General features: G+C 39.2%; 5 protein-coding genes across 6 annotated transcripts; 2 read left to right on the forward strand and 3 right to left on the reverse strand.

Moving 5' to 3' along the window:
• Window positions 1–948: 948 nt before the first annotated feature.
• kpna1 (karyopherin alpha 1 (importin alpha 5)) lies at window positions 949–7,005 on the forward strand. Its single transcript, XM_028432596.1, has 14 exons — window positions 949–1,034; window positions 1,726–1,859; window positions 1,996–2,109; window positions 2,235–2,334; window positions 2,588–2,682; window positions 2,854–2,985; window positions 3,109–3,197; window positions 3,308–3,407; window positions 3,573–3,736; window positions 3,831–3,909; window positions 3,999–4,124; window positions 4,244–4,371; window positions 4,454–4,629; window positions 4,739–7,005. The coding sequence occupies exons 2-14, from the start codon at window positions 1,734–1,736 to the stop codon at window positions 4,924–4,926; spliced, it is 1,617 nt and encodes a 538-aa protein (XP_028288397.1). The 5' UTR covers window positions 949–1,034; window positions 1,726–1,733; the 3' UTR covers window positions 4,927–7,005.
• Window positions 7,002–9,453, reverse strand: fam162a (family with sequence similarity 162 member A). Its single transcript, XM_028432597.1, has 5 exons — window positions 9,299–9,453; window positions 8,485–8,589; window positions 8,072–8,183; window positions 7,473–7,581; window positions 7,002–7,261 (listed from the first exon to the last, which is right to left on the reverse strand). Exons 1-5 carry the CDS (start codon window positions 9,339–9,341, stop codon window positions 7,145–7,147), a joined length of 486 nt encoding a protein of 161 aa, XP_028288398.1. The 5' UTR covers window positions 9,342–9,453; the 3' UTR covers window positions 7,002–7,144.
• A 384-nt stretch (window positions 9,454–9,837) lies between these two features.
• mix23 (mitochondrial matrix import factor 23) lies at window positions 9,838–12,488 on the forward strand. 2 transcript variants are annotated; one of them, XM_028432598.1, is made up of 5 exons: window positions 9,838–9,914; window positions 10,425–10,550; window positions 10,638–10,784; window positions 12,100–12,159; window positions 12,232–12,488. In XM_028432598.1, exons 1-5 carry the CDS (start codon window positions 9,864–9,866, stop codon window positions 12,280–12,282), a joined length of 435 nt encoding a protein of 144 aa, XP_028288399.1. In that variant the 5' UTR covers window positions 9,838–9,863; the 3' UTR covers window positions 12,283–12,488. The 2 variants fall into 2 exon arrangements, with proteins under 2 accessions (XP_028288399.1, XP_028288400.1); XM_028432599.1 differs by having other exon boundaries at window positions 9,842–9,891.
• A 262-nt stretch (window positions 12,489–12,750) lies between these two features.
• LOC114453000 (cystatin-A5-like) lies at window positions 12,751–13,620 on the reverse strand. The gene is made up of 3 exons (XM_028432600.1): window positions 13,489–13,620; window positions 13,285–13,386; window positions 12,751–13,138 (listed from the first exon to the last, which is right to left on the reverse strand). Exons 1-3 carry the CDS (start codon window positions 13,555–13,557, stop codon window positions 13,022–13,024), a joined length of 288 nt encoding a protein of 95 aa, XP_028288401.1. The 5' UTR covers window positions 13,558–13,620; the 3' UTR covers window positions 12,751–13,021.
• A 1,780-nt stretch (window positions 13,621–15,400) lies between these two features.
• On the reverse strand, window positions 15,401–16,795 carry LOC114453539 (cystatin-B-like). The gene is made up of 3 exons (XM_028433493.1): window positions 16,635–16,795; window positions 16,454–16,555; window positions 15,401–15,701 (listed from the first exon to the last, which is right to left on the reverse strand). The coding sequence occupies exons 1-3, from the start codon at window positions 16,701–16,703 to the stop codon at window positions 15,573–15,575; spliced, it is 300 nt and encodes a 99-aa protein (XP_028289294.1). The 5' UTR covers window positions 16,704–16,795; the 3' UTR covers window positions 15,401–15,572.
• Window positions 16,796–18,993: the final 2,198 nt, after the last annotated feature.

Raw genomic sequence — 18,993 nt, forward strand, 5'->3', positions numbered from 1 at the left:
ATGCAGCCATGGGATTGTGGATGTGTTGTTTGACAGAAGAATATGTGTCTATATTCCTGTGATGGGTCATTTTATAATTCTCCCTCCATGTCTTCACCTTCATCTTTCAATACCTCATCTCCTTCACACATTCATTTCATTGTCATCTATTCCCCTACAATTAGACGTGAAAAAAGTTATTAAGATTAAGATTTACTTTACTTTAACAATTCCTGTAGGGAAATTAGGTTGTAGCAGCAGCAGCATATATTAAAGAAATAACAATAAATATACATATACAACCATTACTCATGCTCTGTTCTGTTTATTTTAAGTCTGTAATGTCATGTGAATTTATAGCATTTTTTTTAGATTACATTGTTTACTTTGTTTTACTTTCCTTATTTTATTTTTTTAACCCATGCATGCTTCTTATTACATGTTAATTGTTCTAGTTTTATACGCACTAATCACTGACGCAAATTTCTCCTAACGTAAACCTCTTCACTTACATTATAAATAATAATAATAAACACCATTGTGATTCTGATATACAGTAAATCAATAAAGTATTAGATTTAAATCGAGTTTTTTTATCATAGGGTGCTGTTCTTCTGCAAAGGGCTACTTTCACCTACAGAATTCAGCATGTGAATTCTTGGTATAAATGTTTTCCTTCAAGCTAAATGAGCTTTACAATCTATCACGCAAACAGACCTGACGCATGTTTACAGTCACCGTGCCAACAACAGCTGCCTCCACCCCGCACAGTAACAGAGCGGCGCTAAGACAGTGTTTCCTGGACTCTGCGCTGGATCGCATTATATCTGTTTATGTCGTTTTAAACAGTCTGATCCACTTGAACGCAGGTGTTTTGTGTCCACCATATGTTTCTACGTATTTATATAGACAAAGTGACGCGTGGTTGGGGCGGACTATGCGGGGGAGTAGGAGGGAGGACGCGTTTAATATCACGCATGCGCAGTATCATACCGGCGACGGCTGTACAAACGGTGGCCTAGCGAATCAGGGAATTACGGAGTCCAATCTGACAGGTCAGATGATAATAAATACATTCATTTTTAACTGTACATGTATGGCAACGTTTTATTATGAGAATCTAATTTATTCTCAAACTCAGAAACGCTTAGAAAACATTGCCCTGTCGCATGAGCTAACGTTAACGACGGATTACAAAAATATGCTAACGTTAGCTATAGCGTTTGCTATTAGAAGGGGCTAACAACGGATTTGACATTAGCTAGCTGACCAAGTGTAGCCTCACCGTGGACGGATTTTTCTTTAACTCACTTTTTCTCGCGCTTTTCTTTTTTTAATAATTGATAACGGGGGCATAATATACACCCAGTGAATAATAGAATGTTTAGTTCGACATTTATCGCGCAATGTCAAGACACAGAAAGCTAACCTGCTAGCTAGTATCCTTAGATGCCCCCGTCGTTGTACAATCATTGTTGAGAGGAATGGTGTACTATTAACTATGTGAACTATAGTTAGAGCTACGGTGCCAACGCTGTTCTCTTGGTTGGTAATTGTCTTGCTAATCCTTACAACTGACACATCCAGAAAAATGGTTAGGGGTGAACTGCGTGTATTATTTAAAAGAATATGGTGCAGACATGTTATTGTTACAGTACACTTCTATTCTAAATTGGGAAGTTAAATGCTATTCTTCTAAACTTGCCAAAGACTGATCTACCGTACATCCTCTTGTGCATCTTTCAGGCTACACAATGAGTCAGGGTAAGGACAATGCACGACTTAAGAGCTACAAAAACAAGTCTCTCAACACAGATGAAATGAGAAGGAGGAGGGAAGAGGAAGGCCTGCAACTCCGCAAACAGAAGAAGGATGAACAAGTGAGCAAAGTCTAAAGATAAGAGTGGGAAAATTGTGGCTGTTCCTCACCTGCCACGGTCAGGCGAAACAGTCTTAATGATGTAATAATAAGCTGTACATATACTTAGAAGTTATTCTGTTATTATTCTGTTGCAGCTTTTTAAGAGGAGGAATGTTGCAACTGTGGAGGATGATGGCACCCTGGAGGATGATGGAATGGCTGATAGTGGCTACCTGGAGTCCCAGGCGAATAACATGGACCCACTTATGGTTAGAAGGCATTCATTAGCGTGATATACACAAGATCGTAAAAAAAATTCTGTCACATATTGAGGTGGATGGGCCAGCATGTTGCTTGTGTTTTATTTTTTACTTTCTGTTATTGTACTGTACAGGGTGGGGTGATCTCTGAAGACATGGTACAGATGATCTTCTCCACTTCTCCTGAGCAGCAGCTAATAGGCACTCAGCGCTTTAGGAAGCTTCTTTCTAAAGGTAGGAATCTAGAGCTTTAGAATTCTCATTTATCAATACAGTCCTTCTGTTTATGATGTGCATGTGATTTAACACTTTATAAGGGCTTGGTTATTACTGAATGACACGTGACCTTTAGAACCTTCTTAAATCATTTGTATATGTAGTTTTCTACCATAAAGTTAAACATTTTAAAATGTGGGTTCTTAAACTAACAAATGGTATTATATGGGCTTTAAGGTTGATGATGATTTCTATATTAATTCTTACGCAGAACCCAACCCACCTATTGATGAGGTCATTGCCACTGCGGGGGTGGTGGAGCGCTTCGTTGAGTTTTTGAAGAGGAGAGAAAATTGCACATTGCAGGTACATACCCTCAGTAAATTTTAGTCAGAGTGCAGGTGTGAATAAGCTGAAGAGGCATGAAGAAAAATGTTATTTTATTTTTTAATGTGTTCGTTCTATCTAACATTATATTTCACATACTGGTCATGTTGTTTATCTAGATTAATCATTTTTATGTATTTTGAATCTTAGTTTGAGGCTGCATGGGTGTTGACCAACATCGCTTCAGGTACATCTCACCAGACACGTGTGGTAATCCAGGCAGGAGCGGTCCCCATATTCATAGAGATGCTCAGCTCAGATTTTGAAGATGTACAGGAACAGGTAAGTAGGAGTTCTGAGTCAGCTCAATCTTTTCCCACATTTCTATTTTTAACAAGGCTAAATTATTAATAATTCTACATTTTAATATGATTGTTTGCTTTAAATGATAATTTTCTCCTTCAGGCAGTCTGGGCCTTGGGAAACATAGCAGGAGATAGCACAGAATGCAGAGACTTTGTCATAGACTGCAACATTCTGCCTTCCCTGGTGCAGTAAGTATCCACTTAGTGTAACATTGACTTCTTCCTTAATATTCTTGTTGTAAATAGAATTGGAAGGCAAATTTGATCTAGTATCTTTGGTTAATAATACTATCTTGCAGGTTACTGGCCAAACAGAATCGTCTAACAATGATGAGGAATGCAGTGTGGGCGCTCTCAAACCTGTGCAGAGGAAAGAACCCACCTCCAGACTTCACTAAGGTAATTTGCCAAGATAAACATATCACTATGGCAACTGCACACCTCACATCACTAAAGTACATTCTATCTCAAGTTTCAAGGTCACAAGCTGTGTGAATTTGCTTGTGTATAGAGAACCAGGCTTGCTCACTGAACATAACACCCCCTCTCTTTGTCTTATTGTAGGTGTCGCCATGTCTCAGTGTGCTGTCCTGGCTGCTGTTTGTCAATGACACAGACATTCTGGCTGATGCATGCTGGGCACTCTCATACCTATCTGATGGCCCCAATGACAAAATCCAGGCTGTTATTGACTCAGGAGTCTGTCGCAGACTGGTTGAATTGCTGATGTGAGACATTTTTTTACGTTAACCAAATCTTGCATGTGCACCATCTTCAAGCTTCGGTAAACAGTCTGAGTGATCACACTCTGCTTCCTTCTAGGCATGCTGATTATAAAGTTGTGTCTCCTGCACTGCGAGCAGTTGGAAACATAGTCACTGGAGATGATCTACAGACACAGGTAATAACAGCATCTACCTACACAAACAGAACAACAATACATATGCAAAAGACTTTCAGATGTATCTGACTCTGTGTGTGTGTTTGTAGGTGATTCTGAATTGTTCAGCACTGCAGTCTTTACTTCACCTTCTGAGCAGCCCCAAGGAGTCTATCAAGAAAGAAGCCTGTTGGACAATTTCCAACATCACTGCAGGGAACAGAGCACAGATACAGGTGGGTTCATGGAGGATTTGCCCCAGCACAATCTGGAAAAAGTTTGTGATCAATATATTGTGTTGAATGTATAGTATTTGTGTTAAAGTATATCATGAGTTTCCTTTGCCTTTTTGCAGATGGTGATAGATGCAGGTCTACTTCCTCCTCTCATAACCATCTTGCAAGTAGCAGAGTTTCGCACAAGAAAGGAAGCAGCATGGGCCATTACCAACGCCACCTCAGGTGGCTCTGCAGAACAGATCAGGTAGGACTCTTGATGCTGTCCACAAATGCCATATATCAAGTGTGTAGCCGCTGAAATTTGGCTTTTACTTCTTTCTTTGCAGGCACTTAGTGGAACTTGGTTGTATAAAACCTCTGTGTGACCTGCTCATACTTATGGACTCCAAAATAGTTCAGGTGGCTTTAAATGGCCTCGAGAATATCCTGCGACTGGGAGAACTGGAGGCCAAGAGGGGAGGAGGCATCAACCCCTACTGTGCACTCATCGAGGAGGCCTATGGTGAGTTTGCACACCTCTGAAACATTTACAGTTCACTATAAGCCTGTAGCTTTGTGGTCTTTCAAATAACAGACAAATAAATAATATGCAACAACTCTCTTCCTTACAGGTTTGGACAAGCTAGAGTTCCTGCAGGGCCATGAGAACCAGGAAATCTACCAAAAGGCCTTTGATCTGATTGAACGCTATTTCAACACTGAAGACGAGGATCCGTCTCTGGCTCCAGCTGTCGACCTGCAGCAGCAGCAGTTCCTCTTCCAGCAGTGTGAAGCCCCGATGGAGGGCTTCCAGCTATAATGCTAAATTCTCCCTCCCCCCTGAGCTCCACGTTCATCTTCACCTATGCTCACTTCTCTCACTGTCTGCCAACTGCCATGATACAGGGTGACGGCAGCCCTTGGCCTCCCCTCCTCCCCATCTCATTGTCAGAGAGGTTGATTTAATCGTAAACATGATTAACATTACAGGAGCACGTGTGTGCATATGTTCTACATGGGTCAAGTTCTGCAGTCTTGTCAGCCAGTTTGTGAAGGTTTTAATCATCATTCTGTCCTGCAAAATTTCTCCGCAACTGAACCCCTCCTACTACCTTTTCAGGCACCTACTAGCAAATTGTCTCCATAATACCATCCCTGTATTACCTTTTGTAATTTCTTCCTCAGCATTTCTCATCCTGTAGGATTGGTAATCACCATCTCTGAGTCAGTGGGAGTATTTGGACTACACTTCTTGTCTGACTGAAGCATTAATGACTCGCAAGACAGACAAACATCATGGACGTGATTTTTATTTTTTCTCCCTTCCACATGCGTAGAGAAGAATGATCTATCCTAATCACTGGACTGACCATGAGACGATGATCACATATTTGACTGTGGTCTGGACTGAACTGTCACAGTTAGGCCATGTGGCCAGTCCCAACCCAAGGACTCAACTGACCGCTAAGGCACTTAAACGACTCAACAATGAAGGCCGGGTTCCCTTGCCTCCTTCTCTGACCACAGATGGACAAATTAGAATCTTGACTGTGTCACTGAGAGGTGGAGCTTGTCAGTGATGAACCAGGTTGCTTGCATTCGCTCCTGGATCTTATATCATGCATTCCTCTATTCACTAACACAACCTTTCCACCGGCAAAGGTGGCATCCTGAAGATTTTAGACTGCCTCCTGCCTTCTGTTGTGGCGTAATTAACCCCATGGAACCATGGGAATTGGAGTCTTCCCTCGCACTGAGACAATTGGACAGACTTGGACAAGACAAAACAGACTATTTAACCCTGGATTCTGCCCAGCAGCAGACCAGGGAGATTTCTATCTTACCATCCTTTCATTTCATTTTCAGCACTTTAGTTCAGGACTGATGCCAGCTCATCAACAGTATATACCGTAGTTTTTGAGCTAGTTTTAGCAATGTAATTGGTTGATGACATGGCTCTTCCCTCCTCAGGAAGTGAGGTGTAAAAGTGGGGTGGTGTGTGTCCTCCATCCTTTCCTATCTTGACAAGGATTACACTGTTTACCCTTTTCCACAAAGGGGCTCCAGCAGATTGTGGACTGAAGCTGTAAGCACACATTTATCACAATCAGAAGATCATGCTGCCTTGGCAAAGCTACAATAACTTTATTCTGTCCAAGTTACTTCTACCAGTCGGACTGTAATTGGAAAATTGGTTGTTAGGCCGAGAGCAGATAAAACATGACTTGTTCAGGTAGTATTTTTCCAATTAGATCATGCCAAATCATCAGCATATATACCAGCTATTAGGCCTAAAGTTGGTCTTTTTTCTTTTTTAAACATGCATCTTTTTTATTTTGGGAGGTTAGCATCTGTCATGTTAGTAGCTGGTGGTGCCATAATCCTAATGCTACAGAAATCTTCCACATAATTACAACAAATATCTAAATTGAAACTTGAAAATCCTGGTGATCATCTTAGTTAGCGAAAATTGAATGTTTGTTTACCAAGTTCTTTAATTGCTTACTTTTGTCTAAATCTCTGCAAGAGATGACCAACTCTCCATGTTCATTGCTGTTTGTTGTTCTGAGTTTGTGCATCTGTCCCCTGTTATGCCATTTGCATAAAAGTTGTTTCATGAATCACAGTGTTAAGTTTTATTGTAGTCAGTATGCAGGGTAATTTGTTTTTTTTTTTTAATGGAACCATTTTCCATGATTTTGCAAATATTACAGCAAATATTCACATTTCAGAGGTTGGAACAACTGAATATAATTATCCAGGCAGCCTGGTGTCAGGGCACTAGTGGAAGGCTCATACCTGCTGCAAGTTTGAGAAAATGTTTTTTTTCCTTTAGTTCAGTCAGTCTAAATGTGACAGAACCAGGTAAGGTCATTAAATCACATCTTAAAAAGCTTGACTTATTGTAATGATTTATTTTGGTGCTCACTATATACAGACACAGATGCCACAATGACTGTGAACAGATGAACCTAATTATTCCAGGTTACTGACCCTGTATTTGTGGTAAATCTCATATCAGGACAAGGTGTTCTCCATCACTGAGCCTTCTCAGGCAGGACAGCAGCGTTGTTACTCTCATTTTGAATTTGCTCCCTCCATTTGGCTTTTTTCTCCATGTTGTATTGTATCAGGGACTCATGTCTGCCTGCAGCCTGCAAAATTACAATGAAAATTATTCAGAATTTAAAAAAAATTGATCAGGGTAATCCCTAATTTTATATATTCTTATGTGATATGATGCTGCAGACCAAACAGTTATTTTAAGTAAAGGCAAAGATATTGTTAAAAACCATTCATGCAACATTTTGTCCTTGTTGACAAGCAGGAGAAAAACTGTGTAACTAAAGCATGATTGTTACTCACCCTTTTGCCCATAATCACCATCACCACACATGCTCCGATCGTGAGTGCCATCATCAAATAGGCAGCTTTCACTCTGATTTTGTTTCTAGCAGCATCAATCATCTCAAACCTGTGGAAAAAAAGAGGTGTACGAAACAATCAGAAAGTATTCAATTTAACAAGCATGATCATAAAACAAGATGGAAGACCACAGTGTTTGTTGACACTTTTTTTCAGTGCAGTGAGATGCATGTTTCTGTATACAACAGCAGCAGGGTCAACAATCAAGAGCTATTCAAGCTTCTCTCAGTGTATACTGCTTTATAAGAGGTGGGAGGTCTGTTGTTTCTACCCCTGACAAGCAGATCTATCACAATGGCAGATCATACGAGATCTCCGCCCTGATGTCAGGAGCCACAGTAATTACCTCCAGCCACAAACAGAAGCCTTGTTTGAACTGCAGCCCTCTCAAGAGGACCAGCGACACAATGTACTGCAGCTCATCCAGTTAGTTAGCTCTGTTATTGTGATGTAACTTAACTAATAAACACACACACACAGACATCCAATCAGACACAAGCGGCTGGGAGGTCTGGAACAAACAGGAAAAAGATACTTACGACACAGTCTCTGGTATCTGGTCTACGGACTTAAAGCGTCCTGACCAGACCATCATCTTTTTGTCCATGTCTGAGGGTCTGCAGCCTGGGACTCTGAATCCGGGATGCTGGGCTGCATGTACATATAATAATGAACAAACCAAAAGACAAGACAAATGAGTGCAAGTTAGAAAATCCTGATCCTAAAAAATGACTGTCACTGTCACCCTTAAAATTTAACCACTGTTTATGCTTAATCCATTTAGAATTTTAAAAAATCTAACACTCCATTATACACAGGTTTTGCTGTTGAAGGTTAGCATTCGGGAATTAGTCTGCACTGGAACTGAAAACAGTGATTCATGCATTTAAACTGTTCCTGGATTTGTAATGTTGTACATGTGTGGCAGTTTGTCTGTGATGCAAAACTCCACCAGGTGTTGGCGTTGCAGCAGGTGAGGACTGTGGTTTTGCCCCAGGTAGATTACTGCACATCCCTCTGTTGTTCCATGTTTCAGTCACCTGTCTGCACCTCTGACCTGTTGATATAAAAACAACACAGTTGCAATCATCTATTAATCTGTAGATTGTTTCACTTGTCATTTTTAGATCCCTTTATAAAAAATGGCACATTTCAAACAAGCTGTTTGAAATTTAAAATTCCAATCTGGGTGGAAACGTACTCAGTTTACCATTATATACAGCAGCAGCAGCAGCTAATTGGTAAATCATCTCATTACAACTGGAATTAGTTTATAATACTCGTGTATTAGTTTCAAGCACAAACACTTGCAAAAAAACTCAATATAAAATCTAAATGAACAATTGCTCCATAGAGACTCTATAACATTGAATCTTGAATTATGTAATGTTATCCTCTTCTATCATTTACATGGGTCTGTTTAACAATGCCTGGATTCAACGTAACACTAAAACGTTTTGCTGGGTTAAAGGTTTTCGAGATTTTATGGGTTGATTAACATGACCAACAAAAAACGTGACATCACTATACAGGAAGTACACCTGTCTGCTTACCTGTCAACAAAACAACGCACTGATCACACAGACACATTTAGGCGAATTATTGTATGACAATCATAAAGAAAGTTGTTAAGGGGTTTAAATATTTCTATAGATAGCTTTTAATTAAGCTATAATGCACCAGCCAGCTGATGTTACAAAGAAGCTAAAGCCAGTTAAAGCATGTTTATCAAAAGCAACACATAAATTAAAGCTAGGTATACCAACCGAGGACTCGTCCGATGGAAAGCTGTGGTCTGATGAAATTCATGTTTGTTTTTAACAGAGATAAATAAAAATCAAAGTTTCTGATAATCCATGCACAGGCGCACCTCTTTCCCCACTCAGCTGCTGAAAGTCAACTAAGTGCGTAGCCTCACTTCCAAACAGGACCCGTCACATAAGCATAGGAGGCTGTGCCGTCTGCCTGACCAGAAATAACTAATATTAATCTGAGCCCCATTTCAGCAAAAGTTAAATTGCTAAAGTCAAGTAGTTTTTTTCGCTATAGAGGAGCATCATATAAATGACTAGTTTTAACCATTGAGTTAGGACGAACAGACTTAACTGACACCACCGGGCTATACTATTTTAAGTTATGTAACAGTCAATATCTTTTTTTCTAATTTAGTGATCTATTGTTTCTGAGCAATTCTGAGTCGAATTTGATTACTGTATGATTAAATGTGGCAAATATACTATCCAAACATTTAGCCAGTCGAAATGTGTTGCATTCAGGCACCGTTTTGAACAGTCGCCGTGCTTGATTCACGGGAGGACCCTGCAGGCCACTATGGCGGCGCCCGGTGGAACTTTAAACTGTGAGGACTTTTCAATGTTTCAGGTAAATTTAATAAAGGATTAACCAATCAATGCAAACTTTTAACGTGCCGACAGCTATCCGAATCATTACCTGTCGGATGTAATCTTGCTATGTTGTGTATTTTCCGTTTATTCCTGTTAATTAGTGACCCTCCTGGTCACCAATGCTGGCACTGTGAGCCTGCAAGGGTTTAAGGAGGCAGACTGAACGCTGTTAGTAAAAGTTTCTGTTACAAAGGTGTACACAGTAACATTCTACACAGCATGGAATAACTAAGCAACACCAGCAAAATATTTGTCACCTAATTAAGAATCAAAAATAAAAAATACTACTATGACACCAAAAGGGTTTATTATTATTAGTTAAAGAATTCTGTTATGTTTATCTTTTTGTGAAACACTGTTATCACCTCATCAGGCTTTCAAAATGTTTTATAACTGTGAACATGTGAAGAAAAATAAAGGTTTTGAAAGAATGCAAAGCCATTCTATTAATTCTTTGGCTGTGTGTGTTCCTTGTGTGTGTTTTTAGGAGGTGCTGAAGGTGATGCGCACCATAGACGACCGCATTGTCCATGCCCTGAATACCACCGTGCCCACCGTCTCCTTTTCTGGCAAAGTGGATGCTACACAAACCTGCAAACAACTCTATGAATCTGTGAGTGTCTGTTTTTGTAGATCTAAAAACTCTCTGGTTTTTTTCATAATTCTCATGGCTCCGTTTTGTTTTTTGTGGACCCCACAGATGATGGAGGCCCATTTGAGCAGAGACAGAGCTATAAAGGTCTGTATAGCTCAAACATCTGAGGTGGTTGGACAGCTACGTGAAGGAAGGGCAAAAGATAGTGAAAACATGGCACTCATCAAACAGCTCAGAAAGGAGCAGACTAAAGTAAGTCCTGAAGACTAGGGGTGGGCCAGTATCATGGGCCAGGACCAGTATCGCCGATACCAATACCGATACCGATACCGATACTTTTACTTTGAGGTTTCATGATCATAAAATTTTTTTTTGGCCTTTAAATAGTTGATCGTGATTAGCAGAATAATGCACAAAAACATTTGTTAAGTAAATCAAGCTGCAAACAAAAGTGCAGAACTGTATAAGTTTTTTTAACCTCACAATCATGTCAGCAATGCTCCTTGTGATAACCATGGCTCTTTGTGAATCATGTAGGTGAAACAGCATGACTAAAATACTTTTATAAAAGTTTAACACCTATCTGCATGGAGCCTAAATATGAAGTAAAAAGATCCTTCAACAGTTATCGCCAAAGCATAATTATATTAATCATACTGAAATACATATCATTATATAAACTTATATCATTATATTATTAGATATATTTTGGAATTTGAGAAAAACAAGATTTATTTCAGCTGATGATATGATGACTGTTCAGTCATTCTGCTAAAATTGCATGTCTTATTACTGCACTCAGAAAGACACCATTAATTCATGCTGCAGATCTAAACCTTCACTTTTTTAAATCATCTACTGGATATTCATGAGTGTTTGTCTAGTAAAGCCTTTGTCAGTGACCACTGTCTCTGGTTCATGTTCGGGGATCTGCCTCTTCCTCCTCCCTCTGTTTACTCTGCAGCTCGAGGTCTTTGGGCTCTGCTGCTTTATGTTTGTGTAAATGAGTTACTCCATGATGCTAGTTTACAGCCAATCAGGAGCTCCGTCTGCTCCGGCAGAGTGGAGAAGGAGGGTGAGGGGTGGAGTGTGCCTGCGCACTGAGCAGAGAGAGAGGAGCGCTGTTTGCACCGCGAGTAAATACGAGTAAAGTTGCTGAAGGTATAGAAGAGAAACTTCCACAAAAATATCGATCTCATCACGCTAGTATGAAGTAATTACTGATCCTAACTTTGGTATCGATACTATCGATATTTAGATCGATTCGCCCACCCCTACTGAAGACAACGAAGCACACAGTTTAGTGACTGCTAGGGCCATAAACCACTTTACAAAATGAATAATAAAGTATGTCTTTAAAGTGAGTTTGTACTGTAAGCAATACAAGCAGAATTTCTTCCTCTTTTATGTGTGATATGATGACAAAAATGTCAAAGGATTTTAACACTGACAAGCTGTATCTGCTGGACTAAAACTACAAGTGAACAACAAGAAAATGTTCTTATTTTGACATAAATCAAAGTTTGTTTTTCTTTGAGTGAACTAATAATGCTCTTCATGTTTCCAGCTAAAGTTAATGCAATCAGAGCTGAATGTTGAAGAAGTTGTCAATGATAGAAGTCTGAAGGTACAGTATGCTCGCCGTTATCACCACTGACCAGTACTAACACATAAATGATCCTGGTGATCATTTTTTCAGGTTTTCCGTGAACGGTGCAGAATTCACTACACGCCCCCAAAGGTGAAATAAAGAGCGACTTCAACAAGACTGGAGCTGAAACCGTGGCCTGACTGCAGGCTCTCTGACCTCTCATACCCATATTCCATTGTGATTGTTGTGTTGCATTACCACCGCTGGAAAACATCATACGTCAAACGTCATCTCTGTGCTTCTTTGTACAGAATTATTGTACAAAAAGATTTTTTTAAAAAAGACATAAAATGTTTTCAAATGAACCATGTTGTCTTGTGTTTTAAATCATGTTCAAGGCTTTTAGGTGACTTTCCACAGAGTTTAACTTGTTTTCTGATTTTGCTCAAATGAGGCATATTGTGAAGAAGCATCTTTAGATGCTGTGTAGCTACTCAGACCAGGAGGACCGCTCAAGGTAAAGGCAACTGCAGTGAGCCATAGAGCAACCAGGTGCTTAAATAACCAAAGTAAAATGATTCCTATTTCTAACTGAAGAGGGCGCCAACACCTCAAAACTGAGAAATGTCGAAGATTAAAGGGTTTTTATTCTAATCATATTTTGAAAATACATGTTCTGTCAAATAAAACAAACAAAATAATTCAGGCTAATTAATAATTAAAATAATAATTAAAGATAAAAATATCCTTGAATTCCACTTAAAGGTGGAGAAACGAATGCTTGTTTCTTCTGAAAGGTGAAGGTTAATAAGTAAGGTGTTTAAGCGAGGAATATTAAAGAATTTAGTTCATTCAGAATAACACACATTTAACACTGTGCCTGTGAGCTGTTAGTATATTAGAATGGTATGATGGTATCATCTTTTTTGTGGTCTTGTACATCTATCACCTCACACACTCCATCAAGGTGCTGGTAGACTTTCACACAAAGGTAACTGAATCCTCCAACGTAAACCTGTCAGGAACAGAGAGGACAGTTACACATCTACACAATGTTTCAGTCATGTAGACTGAAGGCGATCTGTTTAACAACCTAACTAGATGTCATATGTAAGTCCAAATTTTGTACACTGACATAATGAACATCACACTGTCAATTACCTTGATGATGTAGTTCGCTCCTGCCACAATCTGCTTCCTGTATTGAATTGCTCGGAACTCCTCATATGTCTTCTTTGTCCTTTCCTGCACTTGGTCCTTCACCTGTGGATCAACAACATAAATGTGATGTAAACCCAGCTGAAATGCAGCACAGCAGTCTGTTGTGTGTGCAGATTGTATAAATAAACGTGGACTGAGACTAACCTCATCACAGATCTTCTGAGTTTCCTCAGTGGCATCCAATCCATCTGTGAATCCTCCAATATGAGCCATCCTGCGTGGTCGTTTGAAGTTAACCAAGAAGCAATCAATCTGCTTTTGTGTCTCAAATGTTTGATTTCAGGTGCTTATCAATCATATTTATATGGTTTAACGTCACTATTGAAATGCTAGGTGGAGCTCCATGACTAACCACAAACCTGAGAAGCCAGTATTTGGCTTCTCACCCTTAAGGAATTACTACCCAAATTCCTGCAAACTCCCTTCAGGGTGGAAAGTTGTGTAACAGATGTGTAACATTCACTACCTCATTTCTTACAAAGGCGAGCCCCTCTGCAAGCTTTGTTACAGGAAAATATGTGAAGTATGCACCATATCCTCATGCTCTCATCTCCACCTCTGCACCACTTGTTAGAATGATCAATAGTATTTATTGATGTTGGCTATCTCGATTGGTTTTTGAACTGGAAGTGGTTTAACAATCAAGTAATTTCATAACATTAGTGTGCAATGGGCCGAATGTTCAGACATTTAGATTTCATACAGAATTCAGCTTCTTCGGCAATTCACAGCAAATACTTCAGCATGCAGCCATCAAACACATTTTTTTCAAAAAGGTTTTTTCTAGTTTGCCGGATCATTCAGTACAGACACATTATTTCCAGTGTCAGGAGACTGTTGTTTTTTTTTATTATTACAGTGAAAGGTCTAGTAATGCCTACATGTAACTAAAAAGAATGAAAAAACATTACAAGATTTACACAACACAAAGCGTGGTGCAGGTCTGTCTCTGAGTCTTTGAGTACCACAAACAGGGGGAAGTTGATAAAGTTATATATTGGGAAAAAAGCTGACTGTCAGAAGACAAAACCTGCTGCCAAACCACAGACAGATGGGGAATGCTGTCATTCACAACCTATGAGTCACAACTGTCAGCCCACTCCAGCCCATGTTAAACTTTAGGGCTGCAGACACAAAGGTTAAATATTTGATGTTTCATGCTGTTTAGGTAAAGAGGAACATCAGATCACAAGATGAAGCCAACATATGTGTGACTAACAGTGAAGTCTTTGGAAAACAATGGGGGGCGTGCACACAATATTTCAGGATTCAATCACAACATTATGTTTATCAGATGCTGAGTTTAACTATTAGGTATTAATTTTCTGTGTTTATGCCTTAAATGTCACTTTTACAGCTCCTTTTCCACCTTTTCTTTACAAACAGATCAGTCATCGTGTTCACAGGTCATCTACAGCGAACTGGGTGTGATTCATATACGTATCTTACACAATGCATTTGTTTAGACTTGGTGAAAGACTCCTGCTGTATTTAAGGTGTGGTGGGCTCCACAGTTCAGTCTTCCCATGCTTAGTAAGTGCATGAACATATTTCTGTACATGTTTAAATATGTTTAAACCAAGACTGTGTGACTGATGAATGTTTCACTCACACAGGGTTTCTTTTCAAACAGACTGGAACTCCCTGTTCATCCATCACCATATAATGTGATGGATTAAGGGTGAGGTGTCGTATAGGTGTGGTGTCAGTGTGGTTAGCAGCTTACAGAGGTTGTTATACAGAACATGTTATATATATATATATATATAATGCAGTTGATGTCATTGTTTAAAAATGGTGCTTTAAGTATAAAGAATGGAATTGAGGGTGTTGGCTCTCCACATAACATGGATCATTTTCATTAAGTGTTCCAGTGTGACATCGATCTGTGACAAGTGAGAGCATGTAAAACCTGACATTGTTCAGAATTTACCAGTTTTGGTCTTTGCTAAAAGGTACATACACATACATTAGGTTTTGTGGGTTTGGACGCAGCTTCAGAAAGGACTTTGTAATCCTCAGATCCATAAATCAATCCAGAGTCAACAAAAACAGGATCAGAACAAATCTGCTTTTATTCATACAGCCTTGTATAAAATAGTTCACTTTTTTACATGTCAGAATGTTTTTTAGATGTAAGCAATGCATAATAACAACATATTACATGATGGTCCAGGACACACAGTGACTATGATGAGCTGGAGTTTGTAGGCACTGGTGTGGTGGTATTAGAAGTATTCAATGGGGTCATGGTGGGTCTTGCTGTGCTGCACACTGGTTAGTTCAAGTTCTCCTCCATAGCATGGGAGCTTTTTGTAAACACGCAGGTGAATATGGTCATCTCCTCCCACATGGACCTATGAGGAAGCACAAGACAATGTAAAAAGATCCTTAAACCTGAATTCATTGATTAAGAAACTAAATGATTATATTTACTAAACAGCCTCTAACTTATCTGTCTGGTGCCTGATGGAGGATAGAATGTAGGTAGATAAGAGAGAGGATGAAAGACAGAGGATGAAAGACAAAGAGGAAAGGAACATGCCGCTTATGGCATATATTTCAGAGGACAAACATGACTTATTATTGTTATTGGACAAGCTGTAAAACTGAAAATATTTCTAATAATTGACAGGTTAGATAACCATGAATGTGCAGTTCAACTGATCCTTCTTTTTACAGAGTATAAAAAACTGAATGTATGAGCTGAGCTTTGTTGTAACCAGATAAAAAAGTGTGTGTGGAGACAAAAAAAATGTTGGAAAGTAAGTTAACACAACTTTTTCAAAGAAATAGTTACAACTTGTGCAACCACAGCTAGACAATGTAGCTTGGGACACACCTTTAAGCTGCGAGCTGGAAAACTACAAACAAGCAGAACTGCTCTGTGCTCATCACTGCAAATTATTAGGAAGGTTTGTTTGCATAAGAAAAAGGCTGATATAAACTTTAGACTCCACTTCAGAGTAAAGTTGCCAACAGTAATGCGTAGATCTGTTCTATGGAGGCCTGTAGGGCCACCAAAGATCATAAAAAAAAATCCTGTGTGCGCACAAACATTGCAAATCAACAATCTGGAGGAGGTTCACCGTCTAAAAGCAATAATTACCTTGATGAAGTAGTTGGTGCCGGCTACAACCTGTGATTTGTAACTCTTGGCAGTAAACACACCGTAGTTCTGTCCCGTTTTTTGCTCTGCGTGAGGCTTCATCTAAAAAAAAAAAAAAAAACAATAAACAACAGGCCCAGTCTGACGACCAGAAAGGTAGAAACAGGACTGTTCTACTGACCTGATTACAGATCGCCTGGATTTCATCATCGGCAGCCTGCGCCTCGTTCAGTCCTCCGCACATCGGCATCTTATGGAACCAGTTTTTGTTTTAAACAACGAAGAAATGAATAAAACTCCGACTGTGACTGTTCAGGTTGAGTCTGTGCATCATATGATTCCGCGTTTTGGACCGTACCATCAGCGTAGGGGCGGGATGTTTTTTCAACGATGTAACGAACAAATTTAAATAACAGAAACACATTTTAATGCAAATATTTTCTGTACAATATTAGATTTCTACATAGTAAAATGGTTTAGTTAAAAAAAAGAAGACGAAAACGTGCATATATTTTCTGTCATTTCTCTGTTTTCATCCCCTTTGCAGCCAGGTGGTTCGTTCCAAGGCGTGCCTGTATTACAGCTGACCGCACACTGCTGGCGTGTAACTGGCTGAGGGACTGGTCCAACTAGAGTGTGTGCTGGGAAAATAACATGTGACTATCAAGTATATAGTGATTCAAACATTAGTCATAGCGTTTCCTCTTAGCAGCAAGAGGATTTACCCAAAACAGAGAGGGGGGGACAGCTGCAGGATGAACGTCCTGACAGGTTCTTTCAAATCCTCCTCCAGTTTCAGTTTCCAGGTTCTACTCAATAAATGAGAAATGATTCATACCCTTAACTTCCACAATTTGCACTAATGAAAGATAAATAATGTACTTATTTAGGGGCTTAAATATATACTAAATGACCACCAAAGAAACAAAAACAGCACACAGAGACCACAACAGGACAGAAAGTAACACCAAAAATTAAAAAAACAACAACAAAAGAAACACAAAGTACACAAACTACCTGCAAAACTCCCTCAAAGAGACACAGAACTGACTTAAGGATGAACAAATAGAAGAACTACTACACAGACTAAACTTTAATAACTTGTTTTTTTTTATTTATATCCCAGTTTCCATGTTATTTTATCTGAGTGTCTCTACAGAGGAACATATTCTACATGTCTTCCGTACATCATTTGATTTTCAGCTTCCAGCCTGACATATTTGACATCTTTTAGTGTTAGCATTAAACGACACCCATTTTGTTTGGAAGACAAAAAACTAAAACGTTCAGTTGCACCAAGGAAGGTTAAGTTATGTGACCTGACACTTTACAACATGCTCAAACAAGTCACTATGTCAAGAGCTACCACCAAACACGTTTTCATCTGATTAATGTTGGGAATAAATTTGTTTAGACTGAATGACAGAGCTCTTAGTTTAACAATGGAAATGAAGGCTTACCAAATATATTCTTATCTTTATGCTCATCAGATGTGTCAGGACTTCCCCTGGGAATGATGAGTTAAGTATTTTCTTCCCTCTGGCGGTGGTGGGTAGTCACAGGAGAGCTGTGTCCTCTAACAATTATAGAGCTGCAGACCAGGAGGAAGCAATAAAGGAGAAGTAATGATGGTGACAGAAGCAAAAAGACTGTCCTGGTGGTCAAAAAACACTGTTACCTTTTTATTGTTTTTAAGTCAAGTCTAGACAGGCTAGACTGAGGAAGTAATAAAAATAAAGACATTTGTTTATAAGGAAACAACCCGTTAAAACCAGAGGTTCTCACTGGTAAAAGCACAAAGCATGCAGCATGTTATTAGACAGGTAGTGTTTAGAATGCACTAAAGTGTGTGGATGTAACTTGCAAATGAACAATGTTTGTGGCAGCATCTTAAACTGGAGAGATTTGAATCACCCAAATCTATGTGGGCTTTGTTTGATGAGAGAGTGACATGGAAGATTTTACAGAACAAACTGTACAAGCTGTCACCTTCAGGCTGTTTATAATTATGATGTTTGTTGCTCAATGTATGGCCCACGCCAATCACTGTTGGAAAGCACAAATTCTCTGCTGATATGAATAGTCAAACTGGCTTTAAGCTGTAAGGCAAAACTGCGACACTGAGTTCTAGCTGCAAATCTCAGACCACCATGAAAGAAAAACACTGTTATTGTTTTACTAAACAGGCTAATTTAAGCAGCTTGCAAGTACATAATGTACTGTCAGAGTTTTCATACACAGAAACAGCAATTATTTCAGCATGCTTTTTAATGCTTGGCTAATACTAATATTAAAATTGCATGTAAACCTGTGAATGCCACGTGTTATCTATAGTCTGAACCTTGGAGTCACTCTGAAACGCCAAATAAAAATGACTTTCTCTTGCATCTTCTGATCCAATGCACAGAGCAAGAAAGCTAACTCACATATTTACAACAGTGTAAACTTTGGTTCAAAGTTACGTGATTAAACAGCAGGATTGCCCAGAGATAATATCATATGTATGGGGTTTATATTATTGCTTTGTCTCTAAGCTACTG

This window comes from Parambassis ranga, chromosome 20 (assembly GCF_900634625.1).
Source record: "Parambassis ranga chromosome 20, fParRan2.1, whole genome shotgun sequence".
Taxonomy (NCBI): Eukaryota; Metazoa; Chordata; class Actinopteri; family Ambassidae; genus Parambassis; species Parambassis ranga.

Bases quoted from the DNA above. Each gene is read 5' to 3' on its own strand.
- fam162a (XM_028432597.1), bottom strand. From the start codon at position 9,341: ATGAATTTCATCAGACCACAGCTTTCCATCGGACGAGTCCTCG. The intron at 8,590-9,298 runs GTTGGTATACCT...TTATATCAACAG, and splicing joins TTCCATCGGACGAGTCCTCG to GTCAGAGGTGCAGACAGGTG. The intron at 7,582-8,071 runs GTAAGTATCTTT...TTTTTTCCACAG, and splicing joins CAGATACCAGAGACTGTGTC to GTTTGAGATGATTGATGCTG.
- LOC114453539 (XM_028433493.1), bottom strand. From the start codon at position 16,703: ATGCCGATGTGCGGAGGACTGAACGAGGCGCAGGCTGCCGATGATGAA. The intron at 16,556-16,634 runs GTCAGTAGAACA...TTTTTTTTTTAG, and splicing joins TCCAGGCGATCTGTAATCAG to ATGAAGCCTCACGCAGAGCA. The intron at 15,702-16,453 runs GTAATTATTGCT...GCTTCCTCATAG, and splicing joins GCACCAACTACTTCATCAAG to GTCCATGTGGGAGGAGATGA.
- LOC114453000 (XM_028432600.1), bottom strand. From the start codon at position 13,557: ATGGCTCATATTGGAGGATTCACAGATGGATTGGATGCCACTGAGGAA. The intron at 13,387-13,488 runs GTTAGTCTCAGT...GTTGATCCACAG, and splicing joins CTCAGAAGATCTGTGATGAG to GTGAAGGACCAAGTGCAGGA. The intron at 13,139-13,284 runs GTAATTGACAGT...TGTTCCTGACAG, and splicing joins GAGCGAACTACATCATCAAG to GTTTACGTTGGAGGATTCAG.
- kpna1 (XM_028432596.1), top strand. From the start codon at position 1,734: ATGAGTCAGGGTAAGGACAATGCACGACTTAAGAGCTACAAAAACAAG. The intron at 2,110-2,234 runs GTTAGAAGGCAT...TGTACTGTACAG, and splicing joins ATAACATGGACCCACTTATG to GGTGGGGTGATCTCTGAAGA. The intron at 3,737-3,830 runs GTGAGACATTTT...GCTTCCTTCTAG, and splicing joins AGACTGGTTGAATTGCTGAT to GCATGCTGATTATAAAGTTG.
- mix23 (XM_028432598.1), top strand. From the start codon at position 9,864: ATGGCGGCGCCCGGTGGAACTTTAAACTGTGAGGACTTTTCAATGTTT. The intron at 10,785-12,099 runs GTAAGTCCTGAA...TCATGTTTCCAG, and splicing joins TCAGAAAGGAGCAGACTAAA to CTAAAGTTAATGCAATCAGA. The intron at 12,160-12,231 runs GTACAGTATGCT...TCATTTTTTCAG, and splicing joins TCAATGATAGAAGTCTGAAG to GTTTTCCGTGAACGGTGCAG.